This window comes from Schistocerca serialis, chromosome 8 (genome assembly GCF_023864345.2).
Source record: "Schistocerca serialis cubense isolate TAMUIC-IGC-003099 chromosome 8, iqSchSeri2.2, whole genome shotgun sequence".
NCBI lineage: Eukaryota > Metazoa > Arthropoda > Insecta > Orthoptera > Acrididae > Schistocerca > Schistocerca serialis.
The window spans coordinates 56,538,623-56,563,527 of record NC_064645.1 but is presented as its reverse complement, the minus strand read 5'-3'; the positions used below and the strand labels follow the sequence as shown (position 1 = coordinate 56,563,527).

Sequence of the window (24,905 nt, the reverse complement as noted above, 5' to 3'; positions counted from 1 at the left end):
CTGATTCTCAAATACTGGGCGAATATAGTCTGGACATAAATATAGTTTGTAACTGTAGCACTGGCCTTACTGCGTGGAAACTTTCGTATAAACCTCTCAATGAGCATATTATGTCTGTATTTTAAATTCCGTCACTGTTCGTGTGAAATACTAGGACTCAATTCCTGTTGCCCCTGGGTGCCGTTTGATAGGCAACCAGCAATAGGGCAGTGTTTCGTGCTCCGGTATAGCTGCTAGGAAATGTTGGCTGTAGACCTATTTTGATGTCAGCTTCACTAAATTCGCATGTAGTGTGGCTGGTATTCGTGCTCTTGTTTAAGGCGACTTGAAAATAAAACTTTGGCCGAACTCAGGCAATTGCAGTATATCCAAACAATCTATTGAGCAAGCTTATAGTTCTGCCGAAATAATGACAACGTTGAAACAGCCTTTGAATTGTTTAATTACGAGGTGAGGTCGGTGGCAGTGCTGGAATGGAAGTCTGTAGTTAAAATCTCTTTGGTTCTTCTCAAATACAATGTTGTGTGCGAATGTGGTTTGTTACCTTCCACTTTTTAAATCGTGTCATAGTACGTATGTGGGGGATTTCACAGTGCACATGTGGGGTCATACGCAGTCTTGGCGCGCGCACGCACACACGCACACACGCGCATTAGAATGACGTACTTGGTTAAATTAACAATGGCCAACAAGTAGTATTGTTTTGAAGAAATAAGCAAAGTTTATCTCGTGATTGCAGCTGTGCTAGCCATGTAGAAAGAGTATATAACATTGGCTACTGTAACAAAAACCCCAATCACAGGATTTTATTTTCATCTGAGGACAAACATAACGGTAAGATTTAGACGTATTCGTGTTCTCGGAAAACTTGTAGGATGGTTATTAAGGGAATATTTACCTGTTTTGTTGCAGGATCAGCGAAAAAGCGAGCAGATACGACTCGAGCGAACAGCCCACTCAGCGATGGGTCCCTCAACTCGTCCGCGTCTCACCAGCCGGCGCGCAGACAGAACCAGCGTGAGTACCCGCTGCAAATCACGTTAGCCTGCCCGCAGTCCGCAGTCCGCATGCCTCACCCTTGTCGCTTCCGTAATCAAGCTTCACTGTGTGTGTCCTGCAGTTAATGTCTATACGTGTGACGTTCATTACATGCAAACTGAACAATGTTTATACCAAAAGTAAGCGGTAAGTGCCTTTTCAGGAAAAAATAGCAAAATTCATGTTATTAATTTTTTTTAGGTAGTGTGTAAGCGAAGATCCTAAGGGAATAAAACGAGTCACGACCTACACCGTGATTATGATTCTGGTCTTCGGCAGGACAACGGTAGTATTTCAGAGGGTGGAAGGCGTTTAGATGTTCTTACTGAAAGTTACAATCAATGCAGCCCAAACATCCACAGTAGCAGGAGACTTACTTTCTACCACTGCTCTATGAAAAATATGGTAATATGCACTGGAACAAAACTGTGGCAACACAGTAAGAAACTCTAACATTTATTGATAGTGGTGGTACAAAACTTCACTTAAGGGAGGTTTACTATCTTCGACCCGAAAAAAAAGCATGTTCTTTGAGAATTTTTTTCTCTGGATGTGTTATGTCACTTTTGGTCAAAATGTTGATTGATATTTCTTCTAAAAACTGGAAATGTCGAAGAGCAAAGGCGGACGTGCCGTCGGAACGAAACAAAATTTCGATGTAGACCTCCACGCGCGGTACGTCACGGGTCAGCCGGCTCGTCTGACATCAAAATTGAATTCATGTTAGAGAAATATGAGATTTTTTAGACGTTGAACCTCGCTTAATTTATTTGGACCATAGGAAACAAAATGGCGGCCATTTGAAAAAATAGGGTTTTTCATGGATTTTTCGACTTCGTTGATGGATCGGAATAAAAGTGGTACTATTCCTAGACAGCTTCGTTAGCTTCGTCGGAAACAAAGAATCATGCCACTCGGTTCAGTAGATCTGAAGTTACCATACCGCGCGATAAAAAAAAGTCGTTTCGAGAAAAACGCCTTCAAGTTTTGACTACGTATAACTGCAATATTATGGCGTTCAATGTGCTATTCCGAGTCCATAAAGTGGTCCTTCCTCTTCCACATAGAGGGCGCTCTGCTCGATCTGGGCCATCCAGCGCTGCTCGAGATCCGCGCGTACGGCCGGTGACAAGCGGTTTTTGGCCGCTTGCATCCGGTGGTCGTCAGAATGCTCGGCGAACTGCGTCGAACAGAGTCCCAGGGTGACGTCCGTCGCTGTCATGGTCTTCAGAATTGCTGAATACCCTTCGTTCAAGCTGCTCACTGCCAGGAAAGTCGCTATCTCCAGTCTTCGCACCAGAATGCAAATGTTTGGGGGCTAATTTCTAAACACACGCGTTCAAACTTTCATTTGAATTTTGTTTGTTTCCTCCCAAGCACCGGTACAATAACGCGTCCTCCGAAAGGGCCTCGTAGATAGGATGAATAATTTTTTGAACTTCTTTGGAGAGCGATTGGTCGTGTTGATATTCGTCCAGATCTCCGGTAGCCTCTGCAATGCGCCACTTGCACCAACTAGTTTCCCCAGCCGGACAATTTTTGGTGTTGTGGGTGGTCATCCGTCGAACACTTGTGGAAATACGTTGCCCAAATTGCCTTCTTCATCTGTTCCACCGAATTGGAATGCCGTCGGATTGCCAAGCCGTAGTACGTCGTAAACTCCCTGATCACTTTATCATTTTTAATTATGGGCAAGCACAGAGAATAATTCTTCGGGGCTACAAAGTCGAAATTCCCGAAAAAAAAAACTGCTGCGTGAAAAGGGCCGATTTCGGGCAGGTGCATTTTTTGTTCAACCGCGAATTACAGACATTTCCGTTCCGTATTCGGAAAAGCCGTTTCAGCGGTGGATTCTAAACACTTTTATGGATCCAAAATTGCAGTTTAAAAATAATCGTGTTTTGATCCAGAGGACAGTAAACCTCCCCTTAACATTGGTAACAGCTCGATGTGTGCCAACTTATGTCCTACACCTAATACGATGAAAATCTAAAAAACTTCAGTCTCCTGGCGGTATATGATTTAGTTGTTCGCACACGAGTGTCTGAATAATTCTTTATCTTTTTCTCCGTAAATAGCGACTGCTAATTCGTAACTGTGGTCGTCTGAGCGGAACTCGCGAGAAATGCATCGTCTCCATCCGTTCCAGTACTAGTCAGAAGCGATGTACTCTGAGGTGACTGAAGTCATGGAACGGCGATATGCACAGACATGGGTGGCGGAAGTATTGCGTAAACAAGGTATAAAAGGGAGGCGCGTTGTCGGAGCTGTCATTTGCACCCAGGCGATTCACGTGAAAACTTTCCGAGAAGATTGTGGCCGCACGACGGGAAGTAACAGACTTCGAAGGAGAAGTGGTAGTTGGAGCTAGACGCACGGGACACTGCATTTCGGAAATATTTAGGGAATTCAGTACTCCGAGATCCACAGCGTCCAGGGTGTGGCATTACCTCTCACCACAGACAACGCAGTGGTCGGCGGCTTTCGCTTACCGGCCAAGAGCAGCGGCGTTTGCATAGAGTTGTCAGTGCTACACAACAAATCAGTGTGTGAAGTACGACGGACGCACCCGTTAGGAGTGTACGGCGAAATTTGGTGTTAATGGGCTATGGCAGGAGACGAACGACACGGCACCGCCTCGGCATGTGCCCGTATCAGTTGGACCTTAGCCGAGTGGAAAACCGTGGTCCGGTCAGATGAATTCAGATTTCATTCGCTAACAGCTGATAGTGGGGTTCGAGTGTGGGGCAGACGTCACGAAACCGTGCACCCAGGTTATCAAGGCACTGTGCGAGCTGCAGGTGGCTCCATAATGGTGTGGGCTGCGTTTACTAGAATGGACTGGGTCTCGGTTACGTTCGGCTACTTGGAGTCCATTTGCAGCCGTTCATGTTCTCGAGCGACGACTGAATGTAAATGAATGACAATGCTCCATGCCACCGGTCCACAATTGTTCGCGATTGGTTTGAACATCATTCTAGGCAATTCGGACGAAGGATTTGGCCACCCGGGTCGCCCGACATGAATCCCAACGAACATTTATGGGACATAATGGGGAGGTCAGTTGGTGGACACCATCCTGCAGCGGCAACACTTCCTCAATTAAGGACGGCTGCAGAGGCGGCACGGCTCAGTTTTTCTGCAGGGGGAGTTCCAACGACTTGTTGAGACAACTCCGGGCAAAAGGAGGTCGTACACGCCTTCTGGCGGCTATCAACAACGTCGGCGGACGAATACGCTGCGCTGGTGGACGTGGTGTGGAAGCAGTGTGTATTGGCCATCTACAGGCGGCTGCTCGAACTGATGCGCCGCCTGGCGACTGATGTGATCTTCCAGTATGTTGGCAGCCTCACGCAGTAATGCTATACATCTCTTGAAACATGAACACACAAAAAAGAATTAGGTTGAACAATACATTATCTATTCGGTAATGTATTTTTCCCATGTAAAATACCTGCTTAACACCTTCGAAATACCTAGGTCTGACAAAATACAAACGAAAATCGTCGAATTTCTAAGCAAGTGGTTACCGTAAGGGGACTGTCCTTGGGCCATGAACATTGTTCTTACGCTGTGCCACTCACCAGACTCAGCCGCAGTCGGCGGCCATTTCACTGCAAGTGTTACCTGCACACGAAACTGTAGTTAATGTGATCTGGCACAAAGGATGTCGCAAAATTTCCTACCTCCCATATTTTTTACTGATCGTCGTATAGAAAATACCGCCCACAGCTACATCCGTTTCTGCCACTGCTCTAAACATTTTGCCTTATCGTTCACTGTGAAGTTGGACAGGAGGTCCGTCGTCTTTCACTTACGTGCAGGAACACAGGGAACTGGCTGTAACGAGATTCGCGACCATTACCTTACAGTAAATCATCTTACATACATTAGAAGAAAAGAAATACTTTGTACAATGACGAGTTACTAGTAAAATCAGTTCCCGAGTGGTACACTGATGGCTCCAAAACTGACGATGGTGTCGGCTGTGCCTTTGTCGTCGGGGCCGTCACCTTTAAATACCGGCTCCTCGACCAGTGTTCCAGCTTTACGGCCGAGCATTTTGCTCTCCATCAGGCCGTTCAGTATGCCCGCCGCCACCGCCACTCATCGTATGTACTCTGCTCTGATTCACTCTGTGCTCTTCAGAGCCTTGGAGCTCCATATCCGGTCCATCCCTTGGTGCAACGGATCCAGCAGTCCCTCCATTCTTCTGCTGCTGATGGCTCTCCTATCAGCTTTCTGTGGGTTCCCGGCCATGTAGCAGTGCCTGGGAATGAGGCTGCTGATGCTGCAGCCAAGGCTGCAGTCCTCCTGCCTCGGCCAGCCTCCCATTGTGTCCCGTCATCTGACATTAGTGGGGTTGTTTGTAGGAGGGGTCATCACTTCAAGGAAACAAGCTCCGGGCAGTAAAACCGTTCCCAACTGCTTGGACAACCTCCTCCCGACCATCTCGGCAAGAAGAGGTCCTTCTGACCAGATTGCGGATTCGGCATTGCCGCTTTAGCCACCGCTATCTGCTCTCCGGTGACCCAGCCCCGCAGTGCCCTTGTGGTCATGCATTAACAGTGCGCCATGTTTTATTGTCGTGTCCCCGTTTTAGTCAATCTCGTGTTGTCCTGTCTCTGCCATCTACTTTACGGGATATTTTAGCTGATGACGCTCGAGCAGCTGCTCGTGTTCTTCGTTTCATTACTTTGACTGGCTTGTCCAAAGACATCTAACTCTTTCACTTATTTTATCTGCATCTTTGTAAGAACTTCCTGGTGTCCCCCACCCCCCCCCCACCCCTTGAGTTTTACTAGATTCTATGTGCTCTTCGTGATGGCTGGGTGTTGTGTGCTGTCCTTAGGTTAGTTAGGTTTAAGTAGTTCTAAGTTCTAGGGGACTTATGACCACAGCAGTTGAGTCCCATAGTGCTCAGAGCCATTTGAACCATTCTATGTGCTCTTAACAATTGTGACTGGGCGCTAATGACCTCAGTAGTTGAGCGCCCTTAAACCCCAAAAAAAAGAAAAAAAAGTTCCCGAGTGGATATCGCCAACTAAACAACATGCAAGTGGGCATTTGGAGCTCGGCACTTCCGTGGGCCAGACTACACACAAACTGGAGCCATGCCGTGTGTCGTGTCGTTCGACGAGTTGTGATTTTGCCTTTTCTCGACTGATGTAAAGGGTCAGAGTAACGACAGCGCAACGAGCCGTTAAAACTGCGGCCTGCGGAGGCTGGCTGTTGAAGCCGAGGTGGCTGTGTGGTGACGATCTGAGTGCCGCGCACCGTTCATTTCGTGTACAGCAATGGGCGCTAGTCGCCCAATTTTAAAAACTCATACGCAACGGCAGGGACTGTTTTATTAAATAAAATACGTTAGTTTTTTCGCCTCTTAGTCCGTAGCGGCGCTTGTTTGTATATCATCACTAAAGTACCGCAAATTACTAGATATATGCTGTCCGGAAGGTTGAAACCACGTCACGTCAGTCAGAAATGTTATTAGTGAATCTACACAACCGTTCTGCACGTTATAAAGAACAGAATTTAAAAAAAATTACCCTCGTAGTGGTATCTGGCTCCCTAAAATCTTGCATAGACCATCTTGTGCATCATTTAAAACGGATCTATAAACATACGATGGTCGTACAGTAAATAATTCATTTTATTCTCTGCCAGTTTCGGTTTCAAGAATGCAGAATTTGTTGTGGAAAATCCTGGAATATTCCCCGTTCAGCTCCTATAGTTTCAGGAAGTTACGTTAGGTGGCGGCGCTATGCGTAACTTTCAAAATGGCGTCCGTAAGGGAGGCGCATCCCAAGCAGAGAGCTGTCACGAGTTTCTTTTGCCGGAAAAACAGCATGGGAAGGGGAGGCTGGTAAAGCTTATAGGTGACAGTGTAGTGGGTGGTGGTGGGATCACTCCCGGAAAAATTCCTGTAGTAGTTGCTGCTAGACCTGCACCTTTTTTAGATTGAAGTCAGCTGATAGGTATACCTGCTTAAAGGAAGTCCCTCTAACTAAGGGCTCACCTTCAGAGGACGTCATGTTTCCAAGTAGATATTTCATCAAAATATAAGAGGTGTTAGAGATATAGTTAGTGAACTGCTTGTAAATGTTGACTCTGAAATTATTGGTATATCGGAGAACCAATTAAATTATTTGACAGATCAAAACTTTCTTAACAAGGATACAGATTAGCTGGCTGTTTTTTCAAGGACTTCCTTGCGGGGTGGGGGTAGCGGCCGTACACGTAAAAAAACAGTATTCCATTTGCGTCCACAGACGTATCACGGCAATGCACTGAACAGCTATCTGAATCTCATGCAGGCGCAGTTGAATTTAGTGAAACTAACTTCTAATTGTTGTTGTTTATAGGTCCCCTAACTCCGACTTCGGAGCATTTCTGCTCAAGCTAGGGAGGTTTCTTGTATTAGTTTATAAGAGCTACCAGAAATCAGCTACATGTGCTGACTTCAATATAAATTCTGTATATGATAGTGCAAGAAAAAGGATGTTGGTAGATATCCTAAATTCCTATGATCTGATCCAGACTGCCTTTTTTTCCAACTAGGGTGCAGGGGAACAGTTGCACAGCCGTAGACAATATTTTAATTCATTCTTCATTACTAGAAGGGCATTTTGTTAGTAAAAGGGTGAATCGCCTTTCAGACCATGATGCACAAATTTTAACACTAAAAGGCTTTTGTATGCAAACAAGTGTCACATATAATTACAAACTATGTAGGAAAGTTAATCGAACAGCAATAGACAGTTTTTTAAACCTCGTCAAGGAACAAGAGTAGCAGGATGTTTATAGTGCCGGTAACATAGATGACAAATGTAATGTTTCCTTAACATATTTATCATGCTCTTTGAGAGTTCCTTTCCATTAGAACGTCCTAAACGGGGTACTAACAGTAAAAGGCAGCCCAGGCGGCTGACTAGTGGGATAAGAACATCATGTAGAACAAAGCGGGAATTCGGTCCGCAGCTCGTGGTCTAGAGGCTAGCGTTGCTGCCTCTGGATCACGGGGTCACGGATTAGGGATTTTCTCTGCCCGGGACTGGGCGTTTGTGTTGTCCTCATCATTTCATCATCATCCTCATTTGTGGCAGTGGCTAGAGAGGACTGTGGAAACATTGGACTGCGTAACAATTGGGACTTTGTACGGGCGCTGATCATAGCACAACTGTGTGCCCCCATAAACCAATCATCATCAAAGCGGGAATTACATCAAAATGTTAGAGGTAGTCACAACAAAGCTACAGTAATCCATTATAAACAGTACTGTAAGGTGCTTAAAAATGTTATTAGGAAGGCAAAGAGTACGTGGTACGCATATAGAATAGCTAATTCACAGGATAAAATTAAAACCACATGGTCAGTTGTTAAGGAAGTGTCTGGTCAGCACGATATAATGTCAATTCGCAGTAAAAATATTTCTGTTACTAATAAATCAAATATATGTACAGTATTTAAGTCATTTTCTGAGCATTGCTGCTGAATTAAATAAAAATTTAGTTTCTACTGGGAATCATATAACTCTCTTGGCAATTTTAGTCCTATTTCTATGTCATTATTGTTTGCAAAAGTTATTCAAAAGGCTGTGTACGTAAGGATAAGTGATCATTTTATACACACGTTTTCCTATCAAACGTACAGTTCGGCTTTAGAAGTCGTTTAAGAACTGGAAATGCTATATTCTCTTTTCTCTGTGAGGTACTGGATGGGTTAAACAAAAGGTTTCGAACGCTAGGCATATTTTTTGGTTTAACTAAGGTGTTTGATTGTGTTGATCACTAAATATTGCTCAAGAACTTGGACCATTAAGGAATGGAGAGAGTAGCTCACAATTGGTTCACCTCTTACTTTAGCAACAGACACCAAAAGGTCATTATTCACTGTATTGAGAATGGCTGTGATGTGGGATCTGAGTGGCGTACAGTCGAGTGGGTGGTGCCCCAGGGATCAGTGTTGGGGCCACTCCTGTTCCTTACTTATACAGTTGACCTGCCCTCTAGTATTACAGGTAACTCTAAAATATTTCTGTTTGCTGATGACAGTAGTTTGGTAGTAAAGGGTATTGTGTGCAACATTGGATCCGTTTCAAATAGTGCAGTTCATAACACAAGTTCATGGCCTGTAGAAAATAAACTAACGCTAAATCACAGTAAGACTCAGTTTTTGCAGTTTCTAACACACAATTTAAAGAAACCTGACGTTTTAACTTCACAGAATGGGCATATGATTAGTGAAACTGAACACTTCATATTTCTAGGTGTTCAGATAAATAGTAAGCTGTCGTGGAAAGCCAACGTTCAGTATCTTGTTCAAACACTTAATGCTGCCATTTTTACTTTTCGAAAGCTATCTGAAGTGGGTGATCGTTGGACACGAAAATTAGTCTGCTTATTTTCATTCGCTTATGTCGTGTGGTATTATATTTTGGGGTAACGCTTCCCATTCTAAAGGGATGTTTTTGGCTCAAAAATGGGCGCTTCGGGCAATAAGTGGAGTAAGTTCACGAACCTCTTGTCGACCCTCTTTCACGAGTCTGTGTATTTTGACACTGGCCTCTCAATATATACACTTTGTAAACAAAAGTATCCGGACACCCCCCAAAACATACGTTTTTCATATTAGGTGCATTGTGCTGCCACCTACTGCCAGGTACTCCATATCAGCGACCTCAATAGTCATTAGACATCGTGAGAGAACAAAATGGGGCGCCCCGCGGAACTCAAGGACTTCGAACGTGGTCACATGATTATGTTCACTTGCGTCATACGTCTGTACGCGAGATTTCCACACTCCTAAACATCCCTAGGTCCACTGTTTCCGATGTGGTAGTGAAGTGGAAACGTGAAGGGGCACGTGCAGCACCAAAGCGTTGAAGAGAGTCGTAAGTGTAATAGGCAGACATCTATCCAGACCATCACACAGGAATTCTAAACTGCATCAGGATCCACTGTAAGTACTATGACAGTAAGGTGGGAGGTGAGAAAACTTGGATTTCATGGTAGAGCGGGTGCTCATAAGCCACACATCACGCCGGTAAATGCCAACGACGCCTCGCTTGGTGTAAAGAGCGTAAACCTTGGACGATTGAACAGTGGAAAAACGTTGTGTGGAGTGACGAATCACGGCACACAATGTGGCGATCCGATGGCAGGGTGTGGGTATGGCGAATGCCCAGTGAACGTCATCTGCCAGCGTGTGTAGTGCCAACAGTAAAATTCGGGGGCGGTGGTGTTTGGTGTGGTCATGTTTTTCATGGAGGGGGCTTGCACCCCTTGTTGTTTTGCGTGACCCTATGATAGCACAGGCCTACATTGATGTCGTAGGCACCTTCTTGCTTCCCACTGTTGAAGAGCAATTGGTGAATGGCGATTGCATCTTTAAACACGATCGAGCCACCTGTTCATAATGCACGGCCTGTGGCGGAGTGGTTACACAACAACAACATTCCTGTAATGGACTGGCCTGCACAGAGTCCTGACCTGAATCCTATAGAACACCTTTGGAATGTTTTAGAACGCCGACTTAGTGCCGGGCCTCGCCGACCGGCATCGATACCTCTCCTCAGTGCAACACTCCGTGAAGAATGGGCTGCCATTCCCCAAGAAACCGTCCAGCACCTGATTGAACGTATGCCTGCGAGAACGGAAGCTGTCATCAAGGCTAAGGGTAGGCCAACACCATATTGAATTCCAGCACTGCCGATGAAGGGCGCCACGAATTTGTCATTTTCAGCCAGGTGTCCGCATACTTCCGATCACATAGTGTATATTCCTTACCGTCGTTTCTTGTCAACAATATTAGCGTATTCCCAAGAATAAGCAGCTTTCAATCTGTTAATACTTGGCAGAAATCAAACCTACATTTGGATCGGACTTGGTTAACTCTTGTGCAGAAAGGCGTGCAGTGTACTACTGCATCCATTTTCGATAAGCCAGCATTAGGATTCAAAAATCTTACCAGTAATACGCGCGCTTTCAAATCGAAACTGAAGAGCTTCCTCACGGGTCACTCCTTCTATTCTGTCGAGGAGTGCCTTGAAAAATGAAGCCGATTCTTGTTTTATCGTTTATTGAGTTTACTTAAACTTGTGGCTTGATTTTTTTTTTTTTTGTTTTTTATGTATTATTACTTTTATGTTGTAATTTCAAGTACTGACACGCTCCATGACTTTGGAGATTTGCTCCTCAATTTGGTGCTAAGGAACTTGAAGTGTAAATAAATAAAAAATAAATTAATATTCATAGGAGCTCGTAGAACGTCTACGGAGACCTGGTGGTGAACACAAGCACGGTGAGTCGTTGGGCGATGCGTCTGTCACAGCAACAAGGTCGCGTAAACCTGTCTGATGTCCCGCGGGCTGACCGGCCGCGCACAGCTGTGGCTCCTGCAATGTTGCAACGTGCGGACACTCTCATTAGAGGTGACCGATGGATCACAAACTAACTACTCGGTGCTCAACTGGACATCTCTGTTGATAGTGTTGGCACATTCCTCCACCAGTTGCAGTACTCATAGGTGTGTGTCCGCTGGGTTTCTCGCCGCGTAAGAGAAGACCGTAAAGAGCAACGAAGGAAGAGGAACTGCTTGCACGCTACGAGACTGATAGTGTGAATTTTTTGTCGAACATCATCACACATCACAACAATAAAACACGAGTTCATCAGTTCGAACTGGAAACAAAACGGCAACCCATGGAATGGCGCCACACCAGCTCTTCTCCGAAGAAAAATTTCAAAGCCATATCGTCAGACAGTTAAACCATGGTGGCGGTTGTCTGCTGCTCTGAAGGGGTTACCCATACAGCAAGACGTTGCCTCCGACCTAGACTAGCAGAGTGGTACCATGTGGGCAAACAGGCAGTAAGGTGTCTTTAGGCCGTCACATTGAACGGGGATTGTGTTGAAAAATACGGGTTTGTAGCCAAAAGAGTGGGAAATAATGTGGTGTAATGGAATCCTGAGTAAAATCTACCAGATTTCAGGAAAAAAAATGTTGCATTACTTATTGAACATCCCTCTTATAATAGGAAATTTCCCAGAGTGGAGATGCATGCATCCGAAACTTCAGTGGCACATCATGTGATCTTGGATTACATGCTGGCACATGTTAAGTTATACGACATGTCGTGATGTATCATGTCACTTCACTTGACACAGTGCATTATATTATATGACATTGGTGCTGATACAGAAAATAAGAAAGAGCGAGTATGTAAAGATGTTTTCAGTTAAATGTCTGAAGCTCCCCGATAATTCGAACGGCTAGTTTCCTCGCTTACATCTGTAACTCTGCCCAGGCAGGACATACTCGCCTTTTTTGTGTTGCAGCAGGAGGATATTTCTCATCCTGGAGCAATTGAGGTTTACTTAGACACTCTGTGACAAAGCGCTGCTCTTTCTGCTATAGCTCCCCGGTGAGTACGCTATGGACACCCACGTCTTTAAACACAACAGCCGTGTTTTCAGGGCTACAGGCAAATGTTGCACGTTTCACGAACACAGAAGCACGGTATCTCGTTTCGACTGGCCCGCTAGAATACGCAGTTTCAATCCCATAGGAAACGTATGCCGCTACTTGCAACAGCCGGTGTAAGGCTGGAATCAACATCCACAGTATTTTTGTAACTCTACGGTACCTAGTCAATAATGGCTGGCGTCTGCTGGATATGTGATAAGTAAACAAACTTGTGGACCACTTGCCTCGCTGAAATGAGGCTAGATGCAGCATTAGGGTGGTGTCGCCGTGGGTACCTGTGAGTAGTTTTTATGTTTGTTATTAGTATCTGCGTCTCCGTTTACCAGATTCTTCTCCTCGGCCGTGGGTTAGAACGTTTCTATTACGTCACCAGCAAACACGGGAATACCTCAGAATTTGTGTGTACCAAAAAAAAAAAATGGCAGACGCAAAGAAGAGCATGACCCCAACACGAGACCAGCACGTGGCAGCCACGTGGCGTGCAGATGGCGGGCATCGTTGATGTGTGAGGGGCGTTTTTAATAACCAGGGGAGGGGGGGGGGGGAGAGTGAGTGAGTGTGAGTGAGTGAGTGAGTGAGTGAGTCTGGTAGGCAGGCTGCCAGCACGGCAGACGCCTCTCCAGACAAGTGGCGTGGATCTACGGCTCAGGGCTATAGGAGGCTCTGACGCCAGAAGCTCACCTCCGTCTGGAAGCTCGTCCGTGTAACGACAAAGGTGCCGGGCCGTAAATAGTTCCCAGCGTGAGTGCCAGTTCAGAAAATATTTCCAGGGACCAACGAAGTATCTCAAGAATACAGGATAGCGGATTGAGATTCAATACGCGTCACCTTGCAGGACAGAAAAGACTGGATGTTCTGAAACTTCCAGCCAGTTCATTACCGCCGTTTTAAGAGTGAGGCCGACAGAAGCAGCAACGGCAGTAACACAAAACGTTGCCACCATGGGCAGTAGAAAACTGCTAGTCAGGCGTATTAGGCTTCAGTTCTTGAAACGCCGCATCAGCTGTTAAATCATTAGTAGTGAGGAAAGCTGCACAGTCAGTACTTGCGTGTTAGTAGCGATAGAGAAGTGTTAGCGAGACATCAGCAATGGTGGATGAGGCAAGAGAAGTTCCAGAGCAAAATGTAGAACTGGCAGTATGGAGAGGCCTAGGAAAACACTTCAAATATTTGGGAGAATGTGAGACGGGGTGGGATTAAGGCGCCAGAAGGAGAGTGCTGAGCAGTCCCTTCCGTTAAGTGTCAGTGCTGTGCTTTATAAAGAGAACGATAGTTAATCAAAACATAGCTCATTTTAAAGTTGTATGTCTCTTGATATACTCGAATACGTACACGACTACAGTGAGGACGCAAAACATTGTGAGCACCTGGTTAATAGCGTCTTGGTCTGTCTTTGGAAATAAATGTAGCAGCGACTGTGCGTGCCATGGATTCGACAAGTCCTCGCCAAGTTTCCGGAACCGTATATGTCGCACCAGCCACCTACGGTCACCAAAGCAATTCCCGTGGATTAGGGACAGATGTTTTGTGGGAGTGTAGCTGGCGCCCAGTAGCGTCCTAGAAGCGTTCGGTCGGTTTCAGATCAGGCAAATATGGGGGCCAAGGCGTAAACTTCATTTCACTCTTACGCTCCTTATACCACCGTAGCATGGTTCTGGCGTTGTGACACGGGCAGTTACCCTGCTAGAAGTTGCCATCGCCGTCGGAGAAGAGGTCAATCATGAAGGGGTACAGATGGACCGCAGTACCGCTCACGCAGTCGACAGCTGCCGTGATACGTTCGGTTACCGCCACACGTCACCTGGACACCCATTTTCGAGCAGCGAGTCTCCTGGATGACGATATATCTGGACACGACCATGGGAGATGGTCTTTGCCGTTCATTCATGGTCCTGTGCCCACTGCAGTCGTAACCCTTGATGTTTTTGGAACAACGTAGAGGTTGCCTGTGGAACCTCGGGTTCCAGAATGATGTGTTCCGAAACACCTGTGGCTGCTCCAGCATTGTACCCTGTTGTCAGATATACCACAGATCGCCGCTTATCTGCTGTAAGAGAGGTTAAGCCTTCCATTTACAAGTTCTGTGCTGGGGCGTCGACGACAAATAGCTTGCTGCCTACTCGTGGCTTCACCCCATTTCCGAGAGACTCGCCCATAACAATTTACCTTCCGTCAGAGTCGCTTACCTCAGTGAACTTTCCCCATTTGTGGACCGCACCGTCGCCAGAATGGTTTTCCAATAGTCTTCGCTCGTAAACTTTAGTTACCGCTCCACAATTGTGCGCTGTACCACCTGGCGACAAAGAACTTCGCGGTTGGCGGCAGTCATAATTTTTCGGCTCCTGAGTGTATGCATTCCCTTCAACGCTCGTTCAGGGTGTTACCTTGAGCGCTAAGACTCCATATTCGCCATCTACCTGTTTCCTGCTGAGTTACTGTTCAGTATGCGGTGATCGTGATCCCTGTGGGGTATTAATTTTTTTCTTTTTTTTCAGTAAGTCCTCAGGTAGTTTCCTAAGTCGCTTGTTAAATTTGAGGACAGTCGTTAGTTAAAATGAACGGAGTAATGAACGCGGATTCATCGTACCCATATAACAGAACATAAATTTCATATTGAGCTGAATATCTCCACAGCTGTTTCTTTTTGTGACCGATAATATGAAAATAGTATAATTTATCACAAATGGTAAATATTAACTCGATTATAACTATAGTGTTTTATATAGCTCATTTGGCAAAAGCACTAGAGTAATGTTGAATCTAAAGATAATACATAATCTGGGAACACCTTTGTGCTATGTGATACTAGTTTCAGTTAAGAATTAGGAAATATCGTTTAAGAATTGACAAATGTTCTGACCATTAGACGATTTTTCAGTGTTCTTAACGCCGGCCGCCGTGGCCGAGCGATTCTAGGTGCTTCAGTCAGGAACCGCGTGACTGCTACGTTCGCAGGTTCGAATCCTGCCTCGGGCATGGGTGTGTGTGATGTCCTTAGGTTAGTTAGGTTTAAGTAGTTCTAGGGGACTGATGACCTCAGATGTTAACTCCCATAGTGCTCAGAGCCATTTGAACCATTTTCAGTGTCGTTAACCTCAACTGCTATTTGTATCATACGTTACAAAAATTACACGAAATAGAAATCGAACACTGGACGGCTACGGACGCAAATTCTCTGAGGCATGTCGCCTGACATCTTAGCGGAAGCCAATCGTAACGAGCATGGTGGTGCATTTTTCAACAAAAATGTTTAATTCTTTCGTGGAAATTTACAGTCCTATCAAACCATCCTCGTATGTCAAATTTCACATTTACTAAAGAGAAAAAGACCACCTCGTATATAAAGCAGTGCCAAATACAGAGTAAAAATAATTTTCCTTTCCGTTGTCCAGAAATGAAGAATGCCACGCAGACGAAAACTAGGTATGAAACTTCTTGGCAGATTGAAACTGTGTGCTTGACCGAGACTCGAACTCGGGACCTTTGTCTTTCGCGGGCAAGTGCTCTACCAGTTAGAGCACTTGCCCGCGAAAGACAAAGGTCCCGAGCCCGAGTCTCGGTTCGGCACACAGTTTTAATCTGCCAAGAAGTTTTATATCAGCACACACACACCGCTGTAGAGTGAAAATTGGACTCTCGAAAAGTAGGTATTTTAGACAAATGTTACTTTCGATCGGTGCATCCCTCAGCGGCATGGTGCTATTTTGACCATTCGAGAGGCAGAATGTGCTGCACACAGCAGAACAGAGCGTGACAGCAGGTGGTGTTTGGCGGCATGGTGTGGGAGGGAGAGGGGGAGAGAGATATACGGCAGGTGGGGAAAGTGGAGGAAGCAGTGGCTGGCCTTAGAGCGTCGCGGCTGGTCGCTCTCCAGGAATGCCGCCCGGCCAGAGCGCCACGCTGCAGTGCGCTGTGCTGTGCTGTGCTGTTATTGCAGCCGGCACAGCACCGCCGTGTAGTCGGCTGGCAGCCAGCTGTCTGTAAACGCAGAACGCCGTGTGTCAGAATGCAGCATTAATCGCGGCCACAGCGCCTGCGCCTGTCGAGCTGCGCGTCCGCTTTGCACCAGGATGTGAGGCGCCTGCTGTTTCCGAACAACTGGCCACCATAGCCGCGATCGCTAGCGCACGAGGAGTCGGACTCCACCAGACGGGTGTTCTGCAGACAATTCTGCCGCAGCACAGGTCACAGGTGCATCAGAGCGTGCGGGTGAAGTGGCGTGGCAACTGTAAACTTAGGCCTAAGCTGGCCTCCTCTGCGCAGTGCGATTCTTGTGGGCAAAACTGCACACGGATTCCCCGTGAAATTCCCACGCTGTATGGACCAGAGGTAGTGTCACTTCGTAGTAGTGAAATGGTGCCAACAATTCGAGCAGAGCCGAAGAGGCGTGGCTGATGCTGATCGGGAAGGTAGACCATCGACATCGAGCACAGACGATGATGTCAAGGCAGTCGAGGAACTGAATGGTTCTCGAATGGCGTCCGTGAGCACATAGCGGATTTATGTCGAACAGGAATTAAAAATTATCCAACCTTTGCTTACAGATACTCGGTGACTATGGTGGAAATCAGAGTTTTCTATCGGCTGAGGCCTCGATCTCCTTAGATCGTTTGCTTGTCGATACGCACTGCCTGGCACGGAGAGGAAAGACCGGTAGAGGCGAAGTCGTACCGGACAGGATTCCTGCCAGCACGAGATACAGGGTTTCCTTATTTCAAAGTTTTTCTTTCGGCTGTGAAATATTTGGTCTGCTCAAGTTTAGAATTTTTTTTTTTTTCAGTAAAAACAGCAGTGCATTTTAACATGACAAAAAGTTATGTCCTCTTTATTTGTCGCGGTATTACATCAACGTGAAATTATTTCCGCTTGTGATTCGTTGCTGTTACCTGCTACAGACGTTAGCTTAAGAAGTTGCGGGACTGTCGCAAAACAAAATACAAAATTGCTGAACTTATTGTATCATTGCATTCCTCCGCATGTGGCACATACTCGCACCACCGATTACTGAAGAGGCTCTGCAACATGTCAGCAAAAGCTTGTGCTGGGAATCCTCTTCATAACTGGCGTCAGATGCCGTTCAAGCGATTCAGAATCCTCAAAATGTCCCCGCTTGACTGCAGATAAAGAGTTTGGGAGATGCCCATGAAGTCTGCAGATGCCAAATGAGGGGGGAACCGGCGGGGGGGGGGGGGGGGGTCAAGACTCTAAAATTACCGTTTTTCAAACAAATTACTTGATCAGTTTTGAGACGCGTTATGCCACAAGAACCAAGAATTAAGTTTTGTTAAGTGACAAAAAATTTATTATAATCCAGAGAATTGATGGCTGTCGACTCAACATTTATTTCGTTATAGAGAGATTACTTTTATTCTTGAAACACAAGCATGACTCATGATTCCTTCCAAAGCAGGCCTTTTTCTGTTATTAATATGATTATGGATCTGACACCTTTTCGAAGTGTACGCAGATTGTATCCTTTACGATTACATTTGAAATGTATACAAAAAATGATCAATACGTTAGGAAATAAAGCAGCAAAATATTAACGATATTTTTATTCATATATCAGTAATATTTACTGATACTCAGTGTCACGTACGTGGCATTCTGTGAAACGAAACAATGCTCTAGGAAGCGCTGCGTTTAGGTACGCTGATTGCTTTAAGAAGACTGTGACGGGGAATTTGATTCCACGACAGCTCGAAAGTGTCTCTCAAGGTGAGTGCACACTAGTAAACAAAGTTGAGCTATTTTCTACAGACATTGTAGAGGGACTGTCTACAGGTATGAAGCTAGACGATGTACTGTAAGCAGACAGTCTAGATACTTCGTCTCATGTACACACTTGAATACCTTGTTGCTCAATATTTGCTAAATACGGCTGACCTCGCTGAGATCTCGGCTTGTGCAGTGATAACGTATGTGGACGAGGTGGTGCGTGTCGGCACCTGAAAGTTCAGAAATTAAGCACTGAATCATACTGGTGTAACACGCTAACACAAAACAACGCTTTTGTTTCGATGGTTGAAACGATGTATGCGTGAATATACTATGATTTGAGATTTCTGACTCTCAGCCATTGACCCTTTACGGTTATTCTTTTTGTTTCTATTTCATGCGTATCCACTGTGGTTACAAGCTAGGGGCGTTTCACGTTGAAGATTGGTCGAACAACTCAGGACCGATAGGTCAAACAATACTGCTAATACTTCCGCCATCTTAGTTACAGCTGTTTTCGTTGCTGGACTCAGTAGACGCCTCTCGCTTCTGGTAGCAATTTGAGGGGAAAAACATTCGTTAGGTCTTGACATTTCGCGTTTTTCGTCAGAAAATTCCGCAGCCAAAACTGAGAGTAATACTAATTCGGTACGCACCGTCGTTTTGTGGTGCTAGATTATTACAGTAACATGTAGCCTGTAGTACTGGAGGACACTGATGCTGTGTTTCAATAAAGGTGGGACTGAAGTTCAGTGACGGCATGTCACAGCAGCCGAGCTGCCCCAAATATTATTGGCTGGATTGTCTGAAGGCGGTGTAAATGACTACACTATTAGTTATTGCAATTCTAGATGTCTTATTTCGAATACACTGGAAGTTGTATTAGCACTTGATCCATTAACCATCTGGAACTAAACCACCGTCAATGAAAGGGATGTGACTGAAGAGTGCGGTAAATATCGTATTATAGTATACGTGCCTTGTTATTTATTAACGGGTTGGGTATGAACGGATAGATCAATCCTGCAAGTAAATCTGAAATCTTAGAAAACTAGAGTTGTATCAGCAAATGCTGTTGCAAAGGATATTAAAGAGTCAGCCCGCCTCCAAAGGCGAGGTCACTAACGCACACCTTTGCGATGGCGCTCGATTCTCCGGTAGCCTGTTCAAATCCTTCACTGCTGCAGTTTGCTGGCGAAGGGAAAAGAGGTGCTACGTGAAGTGCCTGACCACCACATCTAAGACCAGTGTTCCGGGTTAAATTCCAGAGTTCCCTGCATTGTGACGAACTGAGAGCGTGTGACACTGTCAGCAGTGGATCTGTCCGTCGGATGGGAGCCTTAGGTCGTGAGGGCCAGTCGGTGTTGTTGGAGAGAAGTATGCTGTGCGACATTACACCCATCACCCTCACCTACATCCAACAGAAACTCTTCGGACACAACACTCGCACACCGCGAGGAAGGGTGGCCGATGTGCGCGCGCGGCAAGAAACCCCTTTCCCGTGAGACGGCCCAACAACCACTCCGATTCTCCTACCCAGCAACACTCTTAAGATTCGACAGAACGTTTTTATCGACAAAAATGATCTTGGCTATCCAACTGGAAGCGAAAGCCATCGTGGCACAACAAGGAAAACTGTTACAGTTTCCCAACAGCACTTAACTCCCTCACAGTTCAAGGGGTCATTCATTGCCTACCGCTACTGCCCCTACTGCCCGTGCAGCAGGCACAGGACGATATCTGCTCACGGGTTAACAAAGCTCGGGCAACATCCGTGTAGTTTCCGCCAGTAAATTGCTCACTTCCGATCAAACTGGTGGGTCAGCCTCCCCCAGCCCTCCCGTTGTGCTGAGTTGTTTATTCAAATCAACCTGAACGTAAACGGAATCAGACATTACACGGGGGGAAACGACGATGACGGTGTCTTCCGGGAAGTAAAAGGAAGCGACCCACTGAAGGTAGCCCGGTCATACAGGAGAAGTGTCGCAGAAGAAAGTATCGTCAGCATTTCGTCCTCAAAACCGTACGGTTGTTGAGAGATGTAACGGTCTCACGTAGCTATCAATTTACTGTACCAGGTTTGATATGTAACATTAAGTACCTGGTCCCATGGTTAATACTACACCGGCTGCATTCGAGGTTAGCGGATAGCGTTTCCGTCTCTTGACACACAGGACGCTGAATCTGAATGTAGTTAATCTTGAGCTTTCAAAACGCAGTACTGCGAGGCTTGAATTAAGGCGAGATACCCTCAGCTAGCCGATACCGTTGAGGTGCAACAGGTTATCCTTACGGTACACATTAAACTGCATAACTCTGCAATCAGGCCCGAGCATCAGCCGCTTACAGCTTGACGACATCAGCTGTTGAACTTCTGCTTTGTTAAGTAAATAAACGCAAATGACTGCAAGAGGATCAGTGTAACAAAAGCTCGACATTCTGGTTCAGAGGAGCGAATCGGAATCGGCCTACCTACCTACCTCGATCGAATCCTTCACCTCTACAAAGTAATCATACACGCTGCAAAATACGGAAGCGAAGCTTGAATGTCAAAACAACGTAGATGCTCAGTTTCTGGACATATCAGATTGACGAAAATCAATCACTGTCATTATGTAAATGATTTAAAGCCACGTGCAGCTGTCACTTTTTCTTAATTTGTTGGAAGAGTGTAAAGTTTACCAAATATTTGTAGTTGGCCAATTAGTCTCTTGAGAGGGCAGGTTCTGTAGTTGTCACAAAATTTATATCATGTTAGTATGTGCTATATTAGGAAATGGATGTCGAGTGTGATGCCGTGTGAAATATGGGTAATTTTTAAAGTAGTAACGTGTACCAGCAAAAACGGTGCTAGCTATAGTAATTTCATGAAACCTAAGACATCTGCACCCACAACTACAATCGTGGTGGATACTGTTTAAAAATACTCGCAGGTTCTGGAGACTTGGGTGGCATAATGGGCGGACGATGAACTGTTCTTAAAGAATCGTAATACTGGTCTAAGGGAGGAAACTGTGAATAGCACAGCGAATGAAGAAGGTAATGACAGGTGCAGGCAGCTTTACATCAGTTAAACCACTCATTGCAGCTGCGGAATCAGTCTCAATGAACATCTATTACAATTATGGTTTTTTTTTTTTTTGTTAAGAGGCTTTTGAATGTAAAAACTCATTCCTCTTTTTGTGCTTCAACGAGACTCGTGTCATTCATTCTAAGTGAATTTGAAAATATGAATAAATTATTCATACCTTCTCTATGAAAATTGCGGAATTAAATAATGATGTTGATAGGATAATGGCACAAATTTTAATTCATTTCTTCTGCTTCCATCATTTTCGTAGATATAGAAGAGGCTTAAATGTCTCGAAGAAAATTTAATTATAAGATGTGATAGGATGTTAACAAAACAGTGAATAGTCGCCGTTTCTTCCCGTTAATGTTTTATTCGCGCCACGAGCAGTTCCAGCGACGAAGATCAATTAGTGTGAAGAAGGGTTTAAATATTCGACTATATTAGCCAGTTAATGGTTGAGACAGAAATCCAGAACTTCGAAGTAAAAGGTTTACGGGCGATGGAGAAAAATAATTCGCTTGAAATTACAGTAGGCTGCTTTTCTCTTTCCTTGCATCCACAGTCCAGCAATATTTTAGAAACGTCAACATTTGGCGCCTGGCCTGTTATTAAACGCTTTTATTCACGATCGCAACTGCTGCCTGTTACGGCTTCGGCACACATGTTCTAGATCCAGAAAGCTTCAATACAGAGCACACGCCTCTCTGAACTGAGATTTTTAATTCCTCTTTAAATGGGTACTGACTTGAATCCTAGACAGTATGTCAGTACTTCTTCATATTAATCTCAGAATAAGTATCACATAAGCACACGTATCGAATATTTACTTTCAGAACGTTAAACCGGTATGCCGTGACTAACCAGACATCACTACAGGATATTGGAGTACATCATCACATACCTCTACAGTGTTCATTTTAGCTTCGAAAGCAGTGCAGTGCATGCTCTCGCTATTGAACGACGCTGATAAATTTGCAGATTCCAAAAATGTTTACACCTTGCATCTCGCACGAACCAGACCGTTTGAAGAGACTCGTTATAAGATCTTATGGTATATATGTTAAATTGTTCCATTACTAACAAATACGAAAGGTAAGTGAGAAAGTTATCTTTTCTGTGTTTCTCTCTGGATTTTTGTTTCTTTTGTAAGAATAACATGATCGTAGTTCTAGTTATACTTACTGATGAAATAAGAAACATCTCCTCTTTTGAGATTATTTAATTTTGATCTCAATTAAAGTCTGATAAACAGTTAAGCCAAGCCAAATTTCGAATTAGCCCACCGTACAAAGCATCGTGACAAGATAGTTACACAACTGGCTGCATGGAGGCGCACTGTTACTGACTGGTGCTGCTGTTTGCAGAGTCCGCCGCAAGAGCGCGCACGCACAGCGTCAAAGGAAGTGGCGCCTCTGGTGGACGCTCCTCAAAGCATTTGGTGGCAACGGCGCGCGTGCTCAAAGATTCATCTCGCAACAATAAGCTCGTCTCTCAACGGTCCACTGAAGGTACAGCCCTGCTGTGGTTCGATAATTGCGTTTGTCACAGTTCCCGCTCATAATATTAAATTATTCCAAAATCTGTTTCAGAATTTAATTCCTGCACTCCATGCAATGTCCTGTAACATGTGATCTTGGAAATTTGCATGAATTGATATCCTTTTATTGTAATCTCCCACCTTTGTGACGGCAAATTATCGAACTATGAGTGGACTTGGTGTATGTTGCCTGTTGAAAATCTTTGTTCTTTTATGTGTTTTCTTGCATCTCCCCAGTGCATAGTCGAGTGCCTGCGTATATAATACCAAGTAATCCATAATTTATAGACGTCCAGTTTTCGGAATGTTGGTGTGTTTAATGATCATAGTTCCATATTGGCATGCTGTCCCGTTTCTGTTTCACAAAATAATAAAATAGAGATTCCAGTTTTTGGTAGTCCGTATTACTTCCTATTGAATGTTAGTTCGAAGGACCACTACTCTCTAGCAACGTTAATAGACGTTTATTTCAATAAAAATTAGAAACTTATTTCCTTCTATGTCCAAGCATTTGTGTTGCTAGACTGGAGGCGTAAATGCATGATCTTCTTAGAGATTTTAATCTTACCGAGTGATTGATAGGTGTGCAATAACACTCACTTGGTGTTTCCCCGCATGCTTCCTATAAACAAATGTAGTTACGTGTATCGCTCGTATACAGAATACCTTTGTGTTTTCGTTGTATGTTGTGTGGATTCAAGAGTTTTATCAAAATATTTTCAACTGTTATTAACTATAGTCTTTCCGAAACATTGCTTGTCGTGACGTAGAACATTGTTTACAAGATGCTTGCAGATCTGCGGAAACAGTCAACAAACCTTGTTTGGAAGACATTTCGCTTGGCGTATATCTGCGGCCCTAGATAGTATTTTTCCACACTTTATCTCGCGTATTATATTAACTCAAAAGCATCAGAACTAAGTTTTCAGCACACCTATCCATATTTCCTGCCCTTACTAAATTCAGAACATTAATGGTCTTAAGATGGATGGAGCAGAGTCCTTTCATTCGCCGTTTATACAGAAGTGTAGTAGCGAACTGAAACGTGATGCCGACGACTCGAATTTGTAAACAAAGGGAAAATATGAAAACTGGTAAGTGATGGCGTATGCATAGTCATAAAATATCTCCTTCTCTTTGACTAGTGTGTTCTGTGGGGCCACATATCCTCGTAATGTCCTTCTGGCTTCCATTGGAAGAGATGAATCCATCTTACAGTTCTATACATTTAGTGTAGACACACACTAGGTAAACGTAGTTTGTAGATTCCATAGGACGTGATACGTTATGGACGCATGATAAAAAACTGAAAATTTTGATTAGCAGCTCGTATTTAATTTTAAGACGGATAAAATGAATTTATAGTTTAACATTGATGTTCGTGGTCGTATCAACTATTGTGCCGTCTGTTAAAAATCAAATAAACTAACATTCACACCTACAAGATACGTCATCTGAACTTTTAATTTTTCCTTTTCATTGTTTTTTTTTTAAATTTTGTTGTTCCTAGAGTTATGATAAGTGTTAAGGTGCGTGGAATAAGGGACCATGTAGCAGAGGAATTAGTTGTTCTGGAGACTGCGGTGTACGGAAATATGTCGCTCCTGATCTCAGGAGTCCTCTAATCACTGTTTAGTTATTATTTGGCGCGTGTCGTATGGGGAAGGAAAAGTGTATTGTTTTGTTACGTCGTCCATTTCTAATGTGCCACTCGAACGATGAAAACACAGCGCCCAAGACGAAAGGTTCGAAGCATTTGTATCCCATTGCTTTCCTTTATTTTTGCGTGCGCGTGTGCGGATGTGTGTGTTTCGACGTAAGGAAACCTAAAATAAAATTGCAAAAGTAAGATAAAACCGCTGAGTTACACGAATCTGGCTGGTACTTAATTTTTCATTCTCAGCGAATAACCTGTCTATTTCCTTGCAAACATTATAGCGCAGTGCTCTCATGAGCACGATGAGAACTTTTTCTCACTATTCTGATATTCTGGTTACGTCTGTCTATTCGCAGCTGCATATGTGCAGTTTCCGTTTAATAATTGGCAACCAA

At 44.6% G+C, this 24,905-nt stretch overlaps 1 protein-coding gene across 1 annotated transcript in view; it reads left to right on the top strand.

Annotated features, from left to right (window-relative positions):
- Positions 1-24,905, top strand: part of LOC126416816 (microtubule-associated tumor suppressor candidate 2 homolog) — a 574,074-nt gene that overhangs the window by 250,194 nt on the left and 298,975 nt on the right. The window contains exons 6-7 of the mRNA XM_050084699.1: positions 913-1,017; positions 22,681-22,824. Coding sequence (XP_049940656.1) covers positions 913-1,017; positions 22,681-22,824 — 249 coding nt within the window. The remainder of the gene's footprint in view (positions 1-912; positions 1,018-22,680; positions 22,825-24,905) is intronic.